The sequence below is a fragment of the Mustela nivalis genome, assembly GCF_964662115.1.
Source record: "Mustela nivalis genome assembly, chromosome: 10".
Lineage (NCBI taxonomy): Eukaryota > Metazoa > Chordata > Mammalia > Carnivora > Mustelidae > Mustela > Mustela nivalis.
The window spans coordinates 25,849,452-25,865,649 of NC_139029.1; the positions used below are offsets into that span (position 1 = coordinate 25,849,452).

At 42.2% G+C, this 16,198-nt stretch overlaps 1 protein-coding gene across 7 annotated transcripts in view; it reads right to left on the reverse strand.

Moving 5' to 3' along the window:
• KIAA0319L (KIAA0319 like) overlaps positions 1–16,198 on the reverse strand; it is a 90,407-nt gene that overhangs the window by 52,942 nt on the left and 21,267 nt on the right. For all 7 annotated transcript variants that reach the window (XM_082686859.1, XM_082686856.1, XM_082686857.1 and 4 more), the window contains one exon: positions 5,331–5,857. In XM_082686859.1, coding sequence (XP_082542985.1) covers positions 5,331–5,857 — 527 coding nt within the window. The remainder of the gene's footprint in view (positions 1–5,330; positions 5,858–16,198) is intronic.

Genomic DNA, 16,198 nt, shown 5'->3' on the forward strand with positions numbered 1-16,198 from the left:
TCGTGGTTTTATTTACGTCATGGAAATTGGCAAAGTCTACAACTCAGGGCTTCTGTTTTTGTTTATGTTTGGGGAAGGGGAATACCCAATTGTTAAAGATTTACTACACACATGCTTTCCCTGAATGATTTACACTTCCTCTCCTGCGAGACCTAACTTCCTTTTCTTTTCACCCAAAATTCCACTGAATCAAAATTTCATTGAATTTCTCTTCCATAATCAAAAATCACCTGGATGCGCAGTCATTTCACGTTTTGTTCCCTACACCTCCTGTAGGACAGGCTACAGAATTTGCAAGATACAGTACAAAATGAAAATGTGGGGTTCCTTGTTCAAAAAGTAGTATTAAGAAAGCAGCACCTGGGTGGCTCAGTCAGTTAAATGTCTGCCTTCAGCTCATGTCATGATCCCAGGGGTCGTGGGATGGAGCCTCACATTGGGCTCCCTGCTCAGCAGGGCATCTGCTTCTCCCTCTGCCTCTGCCTACTGTTCTGCCTGCCTATACTATTTCTTTCTCTCTCTGTCCAAAATAAATAAATAAATAAATAAATAAATAAAAGCTTTAAAAAAGAAAGTATTAAGAATTTCAAGACAATGGAGTGCCTGGGTGGCTCAGTCAGTTAAACACTTGCCTTTGGCTCAGGTCACGATCCTGGGGTCCTGGGAACGAGCCCCGCATTGAGCTTCCTGCTCAGCGGAGAGCCTGCTTCTCCCTGTGCCCCTTACCCAGCTCATGGTCGCTCTCCAATAAAAATAAATTTTAAAAATCTTTTAAAAAATTTTCAAGACAATAACAGCAGAGCATTAATCTGAGAACAAGGCCCAAGTGTCCGGACTTGGACAACTGTACAGGTCCCATGCCCATATAGTGGTCCCTAACTACCTATCCTTAACTGTGAGTGTGCCCTTCCCTGAGGATTCTATTTCCTACGTAGCTCTGTGGTATGAGGGCTCCTTACTCTCCCATACTTCAGGATTGAAGGCAGGTTCATGTTTTATTTGCTCCCCTCCTCAGTGCCTTTGCATATCATTCCTCTTCTAGCTTTCCAATAAAACCTCTCCCCTCTGTCATCTTACTGCATTTCAACTCTCACCACAGCTGTCCTCTCCCAACTGGCCTTACTCCTCCTCCTACTTTGCTGAGGGCTTTGACATCAGGCTCTCAAAACTTCTCTTTACCCAAGTCCCTGCCTAAAGAGTAACAGGGTCAAGAGGACAGACTCAGAATAGACTGCCTGGGTTCAAGTCCCAGTACTACCATATACTAGCTATTGTTGCCTTGGCCATGCTCCTTAACCTCTCTTATCCTAAGTTTCCTCATTTCTAAAATAGAGATGACTAACAGTACTTCATTGGATTTCTTGTATAGATTAATAGTTAGAATATGTCAAGGATTCAGAATGATACTGCCATATAGTAAGTGCTTACTCAGTAAACATTAACTATTGCTATCATCACCATCAAGTCTAAAGTCTACCTCTGTGTCTACAGTGATAACTCATGTAATACATATTTTGAGCTTCCTGAGTTGTCTGAACTCCTTGTCTCCAATCAGTTCCTACTCTACCCTGCCTCTGCAACCCCTTTCCTTAGCTACCCCTAGATCCTATAATCACCAGAACTTCTCCACTTCCAAAATCTTAATATTCCATCCCCTGATGACTACTTCCAGTCTTCCAGAACACACATGTCCCCTATATCTGTCTCCCATGATGGAAACCTCTGAATGCCAAACTCCTCTATCATATCTCCGTCAGCCCCTCCTACATCTGCCTCTTCTTACAGTCTCTACTTAATCCACTCTCTTGACAATAACCTTAATTTCCACGCCCCAATTTCTTCCTGCACAAGACCGGCAAAGTTACAATCTTGGGTAAATCAAACTATCAGCCTTCTCTTGATAGGGTTGCTGAAAGCTACTGCGGAGACTCACGTGACTGCAGAGATAGGTACCACTGTGATAAATTCATAATCTCCCTCATCAGTGCTACCACCAATCTATTTCCTTACTTGCTTGGCCGTCTCCTTCCCTTCACAATGGCTGTTTCTCTCCAAACCTCTAACGTTCCTGCCTATTACCTACCTGTGCCCACTCCACCTATCTCTGTTTCTTTTTTTTTTTTTTTAAAGATTTATTTATCAGAGAGAGAGAGGCGGGGGGGAGAGAGCGAGCACAGGCAGACAGAATGGCAGGCAGAGGCAGAGGGAGAAGCAGGCTCCCTGCTGGGCAAGGAGCCCAATGTGGGACTCGATCCCAGGACACTGGGATCATGACCTGAGCGGAAGGCAGCTGCTTAACCAACTGAGCCACCCAGGCGTCCCTATCTCTGTTTCTATTCTTAGGAAATGATCTACCCTACTTCAGAAGAACACTGTTTGACTAGAACGACAACTTCCTCCTACTAAACCTATAATCCCACCTTAGCCACACCTGTATTCACCAATTTCTTCCTTCTTATCATGATGAAGATGTCTCTCCTCCCGCTTAAGACTAATCTTGGTCCTCTGTGTGCTGGATTCTAACCCACTTGCCCTGGAAGGCAGTGGTTCTCGATGTGTGCTTCTCAGACTAGCAGCACCAGCACTCTTCAGAAACTTGCTGCAAATTCAAATTCTCAGGCCCCTCTCTAGACAAACTCTGGAATTGGGGCCCAGCAATCTGTTTGTAACAAGGCCTCCAGGTGATTCTGATGGATGCTAAAGTTTGAGAACCACTGCTCTAAGGAATTATTTGTTGTTTACCCCTTTTCCTGTATATTCAACCTCTTTCTTTAAGGCAATGGTTCCCTTGCTTGAAGAGCCTCCTATCGGATTCCTTCCCATACATTCTTGCCCCTCTCCAATCTACTCACCATACAGCAACATATCTGATCAAGTTATCCCCTACTTAAAATTCTTTGGGCTCAGTGGGTTAAGCCTCTGCCTTCGGCTCAGGTCATGATCTCAGGTCCTGGGATTGAGCCCCGCATCAGGCTCTCTGCTCAGCGAAGAGCCTGCTTCCCCTGCCTCTCCTGTCTGCCTCTCCGCCTACTTGTGATCTCTGTCAAATAAATAAATAAAATTTAAAAAAAATTCTTCAATGACTTCTCACTGATCTGAAGATAAAGACCAATATCTTAAGAAGGCCTCAATGTTTTCCACAGCTAGCAAGCCTCCTCATACACCCCTGGGTCACTTTGTCGTGTAAGATGAGCCTCTCTCAATTTCCTGGTCTTGCCATGCTCTAGGGCACCCAACAAACTTAGGAATTGTTCTTTCTCTGCCTAAAATACTCTGCCTGACTCTTTTCCAAACTCTTTCTATGTCAAGTCTCAAAGCATACCTTCTTAAGTATACCTAACCTTACCCCTTAGTCTCAGTTAGGTCCCTGTTAGATGCTCTGATAGAACTCTGCACTTACCCTTTCAAATTCACATCCAACTTACAATTATTTAATTATAATAATTGTGTTGTCGTTTTCCTTGCCAGAGCATAAGCTCTGTTGGCGCAGAAATCATGTCTATCTTGTTTACTATAATATTCCTAGTGTATACCTTGCACAAAGTAAATGTGCAGTAAATGTCTACCGAGTGACTGAGCCTCTGCATACACTGTGCCTCTGTCCAGAACGTTTTTTACTATCTTTAATCTCCCAGTGAAATCCAACATATCCTTCAAGAAATAAATTTAAGATGGTTGCCAGAGGGGAGGTGGCTGGTGGGAGGGATGGGGGAATGGGTGAAGGGGACTAAGAGTACCTTTATCTTTTTTTTTTTTTAAGATTTTATTTATTTATTTGACAGACAGAGATCACAAGTAGGCAGAGGCAGGCCGAGAGAGGGAGGAAGCAGGCTCCCTGCTGAGCAGAGAGCCTGATGCAGGGCTCGATCCCAGGACCCTGAGATCATGACCTGAGCCGAAGGCAGAGGCTTAACCCACTGAACCACCCAGGTGCCCCAAGAGTACCCTTATCTTGATGAGCAGTGAGTAATATATGGAACTCCTGAATCACTATATTGTACACCTGAAACTAAACTAACAGTTTATGTTATTACACTGGGCTTAAAATTTTAAAAATGAAGATTATAATCTAGTATAAGTAATAAACATTTAAAAAGAAAGAAATTAAACGTTTCTGTGAAGTCTTCCCTGCACATCCGTACCACCTGCCTGATCCAGTGAATCACTTCCTCCTTTCTGTTCCTACTAAATTGTGTAAGTAACTAATGTGATAATCACACACTATTGTAAATACCTATCTTTATGGCTGAGTCTCCACTAGACTGTCAACTCCCTGAGGGTATGGACCACATCTCATTCACCTTTGTATCTCTAGTGCTCAGAAAGAGACCTCATGACAAGACATCTAAATGTTGATGGGCACGTTAAACCCAAGATTATATCTCTAATATCGCACTGAAAGGTTTTTTCCTAATATTAAGTCTGGGTTCCAATTCTAGGTTTGTTATTCATTAGCTGCATGATCAAACTGTTTAACCTCTTTGGACCTCGGTTTCCTCACTAGGAAAATGGGGCTAATAATTCCAACCTAGAAATACTGCTATGGAAATTAAACAAAATGACACTGTACAACAATTAGCACACATAGTGCCTGGCATGTAGTCGCCTCCCCACTCTGGCTTCAACTTGCTAGAGACAACTAGGACAAAACAAATACAAAAATAAGTCACAGCAATCAAGGCAGGCTGAGCACAGAGTGAGTCACTCCTTTTAATCATTTGCCTAGGAAGATCAACAATGAAAAAACATAATAAGCAGAATAAACTACTGGTGCTAGCCCCCCTGGCATATAAAGCTGGATAAGAACTCCCCCACAGACCTCTTGGCTCACGGCCACATCTGGCTCCTTAACCCAGCAGGCCAAGTCTTAGTCTGTGGCGCCAGGAATGGCTACCTCGACTGGAACAGACACTACCCCATGAGGAATGCGTGTGCATGCAGGAGATGGGGAAGAGAAAGGAGAGCCTGAATGCAACCACATCTATCAAGTGTTCTGCAATCTGGCAGGAAATACTGGAGAATTGTTGGTGAAGACAGTCCCCACACAACTGCATCTACCTGTAGCCAAGAACCATCTCAGACTAGATAATGAGCAGATTTCTGCTTTTACCAAGACAATGCATGCATCAGACCTGCACGCAGGTAGCATCTCCTAGGTCCAATTATGCTTGTACATCTGGGCAGCACCCGAAAATACGACGCCAGGCAGCTTCATACACACACTCCTCGGCACAGAAGGCTGCCCACAAGTGCCAACTTCACTGCTCACGTGTGCCAAATGTATGAGCAGATTTAACAGTTTCTTTGCTCCTTCTTCATAATGTGCTTACCTCTGCAGAACCGCTGGTGTTCAGACGACCTACTTCCTTGGAGTCATTCATTTCATGCTGTGTCACTGCATGTGTAGTTACTTCTTCACTGGGACTATCTCTCTTCCAAAGCTTCCTGGTTAAGCTATGATGGCCACCGGAAGATACAGTGGGTCTGAGTGGAGCTCTGGATGCACTCTGTCTCCTCCAAGATGTCCTGCTCCAACCTAGCCCCAGAATATGTGGTACATCATCTTCAGGGGGAAAGCCCAAATCATCTGCAGTTTGGAATTTTTTAAAAAACACCAGCATGGAATTGGAAGAGTCGGTCCTGAAAGTGCGGCAGCTCTGGGGCCTGCTGCAGTCTGCCTGAATGCACATCCCTTCTAACCACCAAAAGGCATGACAGGCAGGGTCCTGGCAGCAGGCAGCCCAACACAATTGCAGAGAGGAGGTTCCTTCAAGAAGCTGGAGGTGATTTTCTCCCCCAGATCTCAGGCCAACTCCAAATTCTGTCTTTGCCTGCTGGCACCTGCTTTCACTGGCATCTAAAAACAAGGAATGAAAACATTTTAAGATGTAATAAAAACAGACGACTGCTCTGTAAAGAGCCCTGAACACCAACATTTAAGGCTATTTTGAAGACTGGTTTTTAAGAGAGTGGGAAAGCTGTCTAGCAAGTGGAACAGAAGAAGCAAAATAGAGTGTTTTTTGGCTCAAGATACTTTAGCTTATAGAAGTGCTGTTCCACATTCATCACTGGTTCCCCTTCTCAATGAGTCTGTTCCACATAGACCTTTCCTACAGAACTCCAGTTCATGAAACAGAAAAAAACAAAACAGCTATTCTGGTAGAAGTGTATGGAGGGGTGGGGGGAGTCCCACCACTTAACCTTCCACTCACATCCTGCCACTTCTCAGGGACAGTGTGACCATTATGGGACCAGAAGAACAAGTAGCAAAACTGGATGGAATAACTACCCCCTCCCCCGAACCGGGAGCAACACAAACTGAGTACTCTTAACCTCTTACAGGTTATAGGTTCACCATTTTCTAACTACCCATTTGCCAGAGAAAGGCAGTTCTGCACATCACGGTATCAGCCAAAGCAGTAGTCAGATTACCAAGAAATTTAATCGTGAGCCGGATTCTGCAAGAATGAACTTCCTACTGACAAGTCATGTCATGGTAAGAAATAAAGGAACAGAAGTACAACAGTGACCTACTGTAGTTAACCTAAATAACTTGGTCCAAAATTCTAGCTCATGTTCCTTCTGCATAAACTCTAGGCTACTGAATTACTTCAGGTGTGGCATTAATTTTCCTGAAGTATTACCTCACTTCTGTCTTCTCATATGCAGAAAAGTCAAAGCATGTTCTAAATGAAAACTATTATAGAGTTCATTTTAAGGTCTTAGTTATATAGGTATCTGCACCCAAATACGGTCAAGGTTAGACAGAGCCAGAACCAGGGTGAGGCAAAATAGGTGCCTCAGGCACAAAATTTAAGGAGGTGTGCATTCTCAGACTCATGTAAGCATGGAGCTGGCTTACCCAATCTTGAGAGTCAGTGCCTCCTTAAATTTTGTGCCCTACGTGTCTCCTTCGTCACCCCTGCCCTGGCCCTGGGGTTAGACTGTAGAAGATATTTTAAAATTACATACAGAAAATATGAAGTAGAATCAAAATACTGAAGATACACGGATAATCCTGTCTGCATGTACACAGAACTGAAAGGGGGCTCTGACTAACCAAAGCAACAATGTGATAATCAGCCAAAGCCAACCTGACTCCCAAGAAATACTTACAAAATGTCCAGCAGACTAAATGTGGACACCAGTCAAATGAGAGAGAAAAGGAAAAAAAGGCAGGCTTCTGGATTACTGAGCAGGCGCTGTGGTAGCCAATCTGCCATTGTTCATTAAAAGAAAAGAGAGAGACTGGCACAGACCTAACATCAGACAAGGCAATTTAGAAACCTAGAAAAAATAGAACTTCCTTAAGAAAAAAGAAGAAATAGAAACTACGGGGGAAAAAAATGAAGCTACCAAGAGCTACAGAAATACCCTTCATATCCTTATACACCTTCCCACACAGTGGCCAATGGTATGAATCTTGGGAACAGCTATCTGAGTATACAGACTGTGTTGAAATCAATAAATGGTTACCTCAGTAACTACTGTCAGTCACCTTTATACCAATTTTCCATCATTCTTCTCAGAATAATTCTCTCACATTTAACATAGTGAGGAGGTCCACACAGATGAAAATAACCTGCACTTTTCTGTAAGCCACTATTTCATTTAATTTTTAAAATGTAGCATGATACCCACTTTTGCCCCTGCGGAACAAATTGCCATAGGACTTGCCCTCACATCATGAACAACTAGAAAACTAGACTATATGAAACAACTGTTTCTAGACAATAAGCAACAGGTGGTCCAGGACTGTGATCCCAAAGAGGAAGGAAACAAATAGGTAAGCCCTACGACTGCCCTGGCTTTCTGTATGGAAGTGTGCTCCAAACAGTAGTACAGGGAAAGAGAGCCTAAGCAGACTAGGGCAGACTTGCTGAGTTGAGGAAACAGAATTTCAGGTGACTGTGATGGCTGGAATTTTGGAACGAACAACCAAAAAGGAGGAAACACAGAGAAAAAGCTCCCAATATCTGGATAATGGTCCCTTTTGATCTTTGACTGAATACCAATTTACCCCAATTATGGGTTGAGACAACATGAGGGAAATTAGAAAATATTTTTAACTGAATGAAAGCAAAAACATAACCTATAAAAACTCATGAGATGTAGTTAAAGCAGTGTTTAGAGGGACAGTTATAGTTGTAAATGCTTATTTTAGAAAATAAGAAAAGTCTAAAATTGATGATCTACATAAGATACACAGGGAGAAGGCCATGTGATGACAGAGGCAGAGATTGCTACAAGCCAAGGAATGCCAATGATTGACAGTGACCACCAGACACTAAGAAAGTCAAGGAAGGGATCTACCCAGAGTCTCAGAAGATACCAACCCTTTATTTTGGACTTCTAGACTCTGAAGTCATTGGTTTGTCAGGATTTTCTGCCCTTACCTAAGAGAACAGTTAAGAAGACAGAGGGCTCAAAGACTACTAAGAGTACACATCCAGGGATCACTGACATTTAGGTATGTAGCTGTGATCTTTACCCAGACTGAATGGAGACACCTGGATTCATTCAGTGGACACGCACAGGGATATGATGCTGGAAAACCATGGGAATCTGAGGGGCTTTTCTTTTTTAAACCAAAGTTAATTGCCCAACTGGAGCAAGGGGTAAAGCCCTGGATGAAGGTGTGAAAAGTTCTGCCAGGTTTTTGTACAGTCTAGGAGTACTGGTTTGAAACAAAAGCATCAGTCCTAAAGCAAAATATTTCTGAAGGGTCCACTCCAGAGAGTGTACATAAGGTGTCATCACTGATACAGGCCTGGAATGGGAGAAAAGAAGTTCCCCCAGAGAAGCAGCACTGTAATGTGACAAAATCTTTAAATATAATTCCCCCTATATCAGCCATCAGAAAAATCTTATAGGTGAGATAACTCATTTATGTACAGAATGTGGGATAGCCTTTATGAACAGTTCACTTCCTTTAAATCATCATAAAATTCACATAAGCAAACAACCTTACAGATGTACTCAATGTAGAAATTTCTCAATTTCCACAGAACTCAACAATTATTAATTACCAGAGAACTCATTGTAGAGAGAAACCCCAACAATGCAATGTATGTGGAAAAGCTTTCAAAAAGAACTCTACCCTTTTTTTTTTTAAGATTTTATTTGTTTATTTGACAGAGAAGAGAGAGGAAACACAAGCAGGGGGAATGGGGGAGGGAGAAGCAGGCTCCCCGCTGAGTAGGGAGCCTGATGCGGGGCTCAATCCCAGACCCTGAGATCATGACCTGAGTCAAATGCAGATGCTTAATAACTGAGCCAACCAGGCACAGAACTATCCTTTTAAGCCATCAGAGAAATCATACCAGTCAGAAACCCTATGTACGTAAAGACTAGTAAAAGCCTTTGCTCAGAACCCAGCCCTTACTCATCATGAGAATACATAGTGGAGAAGAGTCTTTCAAATGTAATGAATATGGGAAAGCTTTCAGGGATAATTCCTGGTGGAACATCAGAAAACCCATACTGGTAAGAAACCATACTGGTGTAGCAAACGTGAAAAAGCCTTTAGGAAGAGCTCAACTCTTATTAGTCATCAAAGAACACATACAGGAGGGACACCTACATGGCTCAGTCAGTTAAGCGACCGACTCTTGATTTCAGCTCAGATCTTGATCTCAGGGTTGTGAGATGGAGCCCCGCATCAGGCTCCACAGTGGAGCTTGCTTAAGATTCTCCCTCTTTCTCTGCCCCTCCCTGCCTCTAACAAAAAAAAAAAAAAAAAAAAAAAAAATACATGTAAGAGAGAAACCGTATCACTGAAATAAATGTGGAAAATCTTTTAGGTAGGGGCGCCTGGGTGGCTCAGTTCTTTTTTTTTTTTTTTTTTTATTTTTTTTATTTTTTAAAGATTTTATTTATTTATCAGAGAGAGAGAGGGGGAGAGAGCGAGCACAGGCAGACAGAATGGCAGGCAGAGGCAGAGGGAGAAGCAGGCTCCCCGCCGAGCAAGGAGCCCGATGCGGGACTCGATCCCAGGACTCCGGGATCATGACCTGAGCCGAAGGCAGCTGCTTAACCAACGGAGCCACCCAGGCGTCCCTGGGTGGCTCAGTTCTTAAGTGTCTGGCTTGTGCTCCCTCTCTCGCTGTCGTGTTCTCTGTCAAATAAATGAATAAAATCTTAAAAAAAAAAATCTTTCAGGTATGTATCATTTGCTAGACATCAGAAAACTCACAGTGAAAATAAACCCTATTGGTGTAAATGACTGTGGGAAAGCCTTTGTGAAGAGTTTATTGGATATGAGAGAATTCATACTGGACAAAAATCCTATCACTGCAAGAAATACAGGAGAGTCTTCAGGCACAGGCCCGGCCTTGCTGAACATCAGAGAATCCATATAGAGGAAAACCTCAGAAATGTAATAAATATGGGAAGACTTTTCCCAAAGCTCAATCCTTAAACAACATAAGAAAATTCATAACAAAGAGCCACCAAATGTAGTTAGTGTGGTAAATCACAAAGAAAGGGTTTATTCCTTTGAGTATCAAAGAAGAGACATTCAATAAATTATATATTTAACAAAAATATTCTGTGCACCTCCATGCCAAAGAACTTTTCACTTGTAAAGATTTCATTATAGTATGGTTTGTACTGGTGAAATATTTGAAAAACTTCAAGTCTATCAGTATGAAAATAGTATAGAATACCATGCAGCAACTGAAAACAGTGAGGTAGAATTGTATATGCAAGAAGAGAAATAGCCCCATGAGCGGTGCTGGGATGGCTCAGTCAGTTAAGCGGCCGGCTTTTGGTTTTGGCTTAGATCCTGATCTCAGGGTCCTGGGATCAAGCCCCATATGGGGCTCCACACTCAGTAGGGAGTCTGCTTGAATATTCTTTCTCTCTCCCCATCCCTTTGTCCCTCCCCCAGCTCAAGTGTGTGTGTGCTCTCTCACTCTCAAATTAAATAAATAAATCTTTAAAAAAGAAAAGAAATATTCCCATGATATCTTGAATTAAAAAACCAAGTTGCAGGGGGCACCTGAGTGGCTCATTTGGTTAAGTGTCTGACTTCAGCTTAGGTCATGATCTCTAGGTCCTGGGATCGAGCCCTGCTTCAGGCTCCTCTCTCAGGGGGGACTCTGCTTGTCCCTCTCCTTCTGCCCCATTCCCTGCTCATGCTTACTTGCTCTCTCTCTAATAAATAAAATCTTAAAAAAATTTTTTTTTAATTTAAAAAGCAAGTTCACACAAAATATATATATGATGCTCTTATTTATATTTTTTTAAAACAAACCTTTCTACATATATATTATATACATTCCAAAGGATCTGGAAAAATGAAGACCAAACATTAATAGCCAAAAACAATTTTTTTTCAACAATGATCAGCGCTTTCATCATAAAAACTGGAAAAGAGTAAATTATACCCAAAATAAGTTGAGAAAGGAAAAAATAAAGATAAGAGTAATCAATGAAACAGGAAACAAAAAGTAGAGAAAATCAACGAGACCAAAATCTGGTTGTTTGAAAGATCAACAAAACTGATAAAGCTCTAGTCAGACCAATGACAGAAAAAAAGACAACAGTCACAAATTAACAATATCAGGAATGGAAGAAGATATATCACATCACTACTGATTTAATAAACCATGAGCAGCAAACTATGGCTAACAGGCCAACTCCAACTACTATTATTGTAAATAAAGTTTTATTGGAATATAGTCACACTCATTTATTTATATTGTCTACAGCTCTTTTTGCTCCACAATGGCTAAGTTTTTTTTTAAAGATTTTATTTATTCATTTGAGAGACAGAGTGAGCAGGGAGCCTGATACAGGGCTCAATCCCTGGACCCCGGGTCACAACGCATGCTAAATGGCAGACACCCAATTAAATGAGCCATGCAGGCACCCCCACAATGGCAGAGTTAAGGGGCTGCAACAGACTTTTATCTTAAGACTCACAAAGCCTAGGGGTGCCTGGGTGGCTCAGTGGGTTAAAGCCTCTGCCTTCAGCTCAGGTTATGATTTCAGGGTCCTGGGAAGCTTCCCAAGACCGCTTCCCACCCGCCACCCTGCTGTCTCTGCCTGCCTCTCTGCCTATTTGTGATCTCTGTCTGTCAAATAAATAAATAAAATCTTAAAAAAAAAAAAAAGACTCACAAAGCCTAAAATGTTTACTATCTGGCACTTTAAGAAAGTTTGCTAACCCCTGGTCTAAGAGAATGTACTTTTGTTTGACTTATTATTAATTAATGAGTACAGCCTAAATTTGGGTGCTAACTTATGGAAGACTGATGGGTTACAAATGATTTTGATTTTTACAGAGATGCAAATTATTTCTGTCTAGTAAAAGATAACCTCAAAAGTTTAATTAATTAGGCGCCTTTTCTTCCCACCTAGCTATTATCTTTACTTCTTTATTCATTCATCCATTCAACAAATATTACGGTGCATTTGTTTCACACCAGGCATTGCTTTGATGGAGCTTAGAATTTGGATGGGGAGACAGAAATTAAACAGACACAATAATGAACGTAGAATTGCAAACTAATGTAAGTGCTCTAAAGGAAAGAAATTCAGTCTTGGGGCACCCGACTGGCTCAGTTGTTAAGCATATGCCTTTGGCTCAGGTCATGATCCCAGGGTCCTGGGATCAAGCCCCACATTCAGCTCCCTGCCCAGCGGGAAGCCTGCTTCTCCCTCTCCCACTCCCCCTGCTTGTATTCCCTCTCTAGCTCTGTGTCAAATAAAAAAACCTTTAAAAAAAAAAAAAAGAGAGAGAGAGAGAGAGATTCAGTCTTTACAGAATAAAGGTAGCTAAATTTGGAATTTACTGAACAGATACATTATCACATGTGACATGCTAGCAAAGATATTCACTGTAGGGGCACCTGGGTGGCTCAGTCCGTTAGGCATCCAACTCTTGATTTCGGCTCAAGTCATGATCTCAGGGGCATGATCTCAGGGTTGTGAGAGCAAGCCCCATGTAGGGCTCCACACTCAGAATAAAGTGTGCTTGAGATTTTCTCTCCTCTTCCTCTGCTCCTCCCCCTACCCACACTCACTTGCTCTCTAGCTCTCCTTCTCAAAGAATAAATAAATAAAATCTTTTTTTAAAAGATTTTCTTGGGTGCCTGGGTCAGCTCAGGTCGTGATCTCAGGGTCCTGGGACTGAGTCCCGCATCGGGCTCTCTACTCAGCAGGGAGCTTGTTTCCCTTCCTCTCTCTGCCTGCCTCTCTGTCTACTTGTGATCTCTGTCTGTCAAATAAATAAAGAAAATCTTTTATTTTTTTTTTTAAGATTATTTATTTATTTATTTATTTGAAAGACAGATCACAAGTAGGCAGAGAGGCAGGCAGAGAGAGAGAGAGGAGGAAGCAGGCTCCCCATTCAGCAGAGAGCCCGATGTGGGGCTCGATCCCAGAACCCTGGGATCATGCCCCGAGCCGAAGGCAGAGGCTTTAACCCACTGAGCCACCCAGTCGCCCCAAGAAAATCTTTTTTAGAAAAGAATGTCACATAAGCTACGCAACTATCTGGTAGTGTAAAAGAGAAACATTTTATTTTTTAAATTTTATTTATTTATTTATTTGACAGAGATAGACATAGTGAGAGAGGGAACATAAGCAGGGGGAATGGGAGAGGAAGAAAAGAAAAAAAGATTTTCTTTATTTATTTGAGAAAGAGAGTGAGAGAGAGCATGAGAGGGAAGAAGGTCAGAGGGAGAAGCAGACTCCGCATGGAGCTGGGAGCTCGATGCCAGACTTGATCCCAGGACTCCAGGATCATGACCTGAGCCGAAGGCAGTTGCTTAACCAACTGAGCCACCCAGGCAATAAATAAAATCTTTAAAAAAAAAAAAAGATATTCACTATATGTTGCTTGAAATGAAAAAATACTAGAACTAACTTTTAAACTTCTCAATAGAGACCAATTAAATAAATTAAAGAGGATCCATGCAGTTATGGAGATGAATAAGGCTACTCTATATAGTACTAGTATGCAATGGTATCCAGAATACACTATGTAGAAAAAGAAAAGTTCAGAGCAGTGTGTCTAGTATGCTACAATTTGTGTGTGTGGGGGGAAAGAATATAATGTTTATGCATATATGCATAGACTATTTTTGGAAGAATAGTCGAGAAGTTGGCATGGTTGCCTTTAGCAGGGGAAAGGAGGTAGCTCGAGAGACTGAAGTGAGAGACTTGTTTGTTCGCGAAATACCCTTTTTTACCTTTTGAATTTGTACAATGTACATGTATTATTTTTTGAAAGTTAAATTTTATTTTTTTTTAAGATTTTATTTATTTATTTGACAGACAGAGATCACAAGCAGGCAGAGAGGCAGGCAGAGAGAGAGAGGAGGAAGCAGGCTCCCTGCTGAGCAGAGAGCCAGATGTGGGACTCGATCCCAGGACCCTGAGATCATGACCTGAGCCGAAGGCAGCGGCTTAACCCACTGAGCCACCCAGGCGCCCGAAAGATAAATTTTAAAAATGTAAATAAACAGAAATGTCGATGGCTTCCAAGGGCTTTTAGGGTGACAACCAAAATCCTTAACATAACCTAAGAAGATCCTGTATGATCTAGACCATATCTACCTTTCTGGCCCCACATTGTAGCAGTCTCTCCCTCAGTCATTATGTTCCAACCCACCAGCTTTCTTTCAATCCTCAAATGGACTATGCTCCTTCTCCTAGCTGGGCTCTGCGCGTGCTGCCCGCTCTGCTGGGAACTCTCTTACCTCCCTTCTTTGCTCAGTTAGCTCCACTTATGAGATCTCAGTTCAACCATCATTGCCTCAGAGATGCCTCCATGCCAAGTCAGGTCTCCCCATTTATACACTCTTTAGGCCCAGTCGCCCCTTTCCTTTAAAGCAATTATTGCAGTTATAAAATTACATTTCTTGTGATCATCTGCTCAGTGTTTTCCCCACCACCACACTGTAAGCTCACGGATGACAGAGCCATGTCTGTTTTGTTTTTTTTCTCTCACTACTATACCCCCAATTCTGGCATGGCACTTAGCACATTACACTGTAGGTGCCCCAAAATATCTTTCTGAATGAATGCACAGATAAAAGCATGTATGCATATGGAGGAAACCAGAGGGCCTGATATCAGGTGGGTCACAGTAAAGTTATCCAGGCCGATGACAAGACTTCAAACAGAGATGAGGCCCATATGCCACAATAAATGGGGGATGTGTGTGAGTGAATGATGGTTGGTAGATGAGTAATGACTAGAGGTAGGAAGTGGTATAAACCTCACCGAGCAGAACTTTTACATGACACTGGAGGAGTACTGTTCCAGAAGTGACAGTGAGAAATGATGAGGACATCAGTTCCACCTCCAAACTCAGGGATACATGGGAGATAGAAGAATGAGCAACCATCGCCTGCAGGCTAGAGGGAAAACGAAGTCTTTCTCCAAGAAAAACCAAGGTCTCAGAACATTCTCCCTATCTAGGGAGAATGTCTATTTAGTCCAGAGAGGGCTTAATAACTCAATGGATTCTTGTCACAGTTAAAAAGTTGACAAGGGAGGGGTGGTAAATGTGAGTTGAAAAGCACAAAGTCATACAGGAATGTCAAGTCAGACTCACGCAAATCACAATAGTTAAGGCACTTCCTAGCAAGAAAAAAAGAGGGGATGGAAAGTTATGATGATGAACTGATGACAGGGTTGCTGCCTATCCAGCTTCAGTATAAATGGTAAAAGCTCTGAGGTGAAAGCTCTCTGAGAGAATTTCTGTGGAATTTGGGGGAACAGATTTAGACTCGGGAAATGGTGAAGGAAATTTATGGGAATTACAAGGTTGAAAGGAAAGGAACAAAAAATCCTAATTTCCTGGTTGTTGCTAGCAGCTCTTGTCAAAATCACATCTTTTAAAGAAGAGGAGATAAAAGTGGGAGTGGATGGGGGTTAGCTGTAAGACTGGTTTGCCCTGCAAGGGTCTTTCACTTCCATGGCTCCCTGAAGAATGTCACATAAGCTACGCAACTATCTGGTAGTGTAAAAGAGAAACATTTTATTTTTTAAATTTTATTTATTTATTTATTTGACAGAGATAGACATAGTGAGAGAGGGAACACAAGCAGGGGGAATGGGAGAGGAAGAAACAGGCTTCCCGTTGAGCAGGGAGTCCAATGCAGGGTTCGATCCCAAGACCCTGGAATCATGACCTGAGCTGAAGGCAGATGCTTAATGACTGAGCCACCCAGGTGCCCCA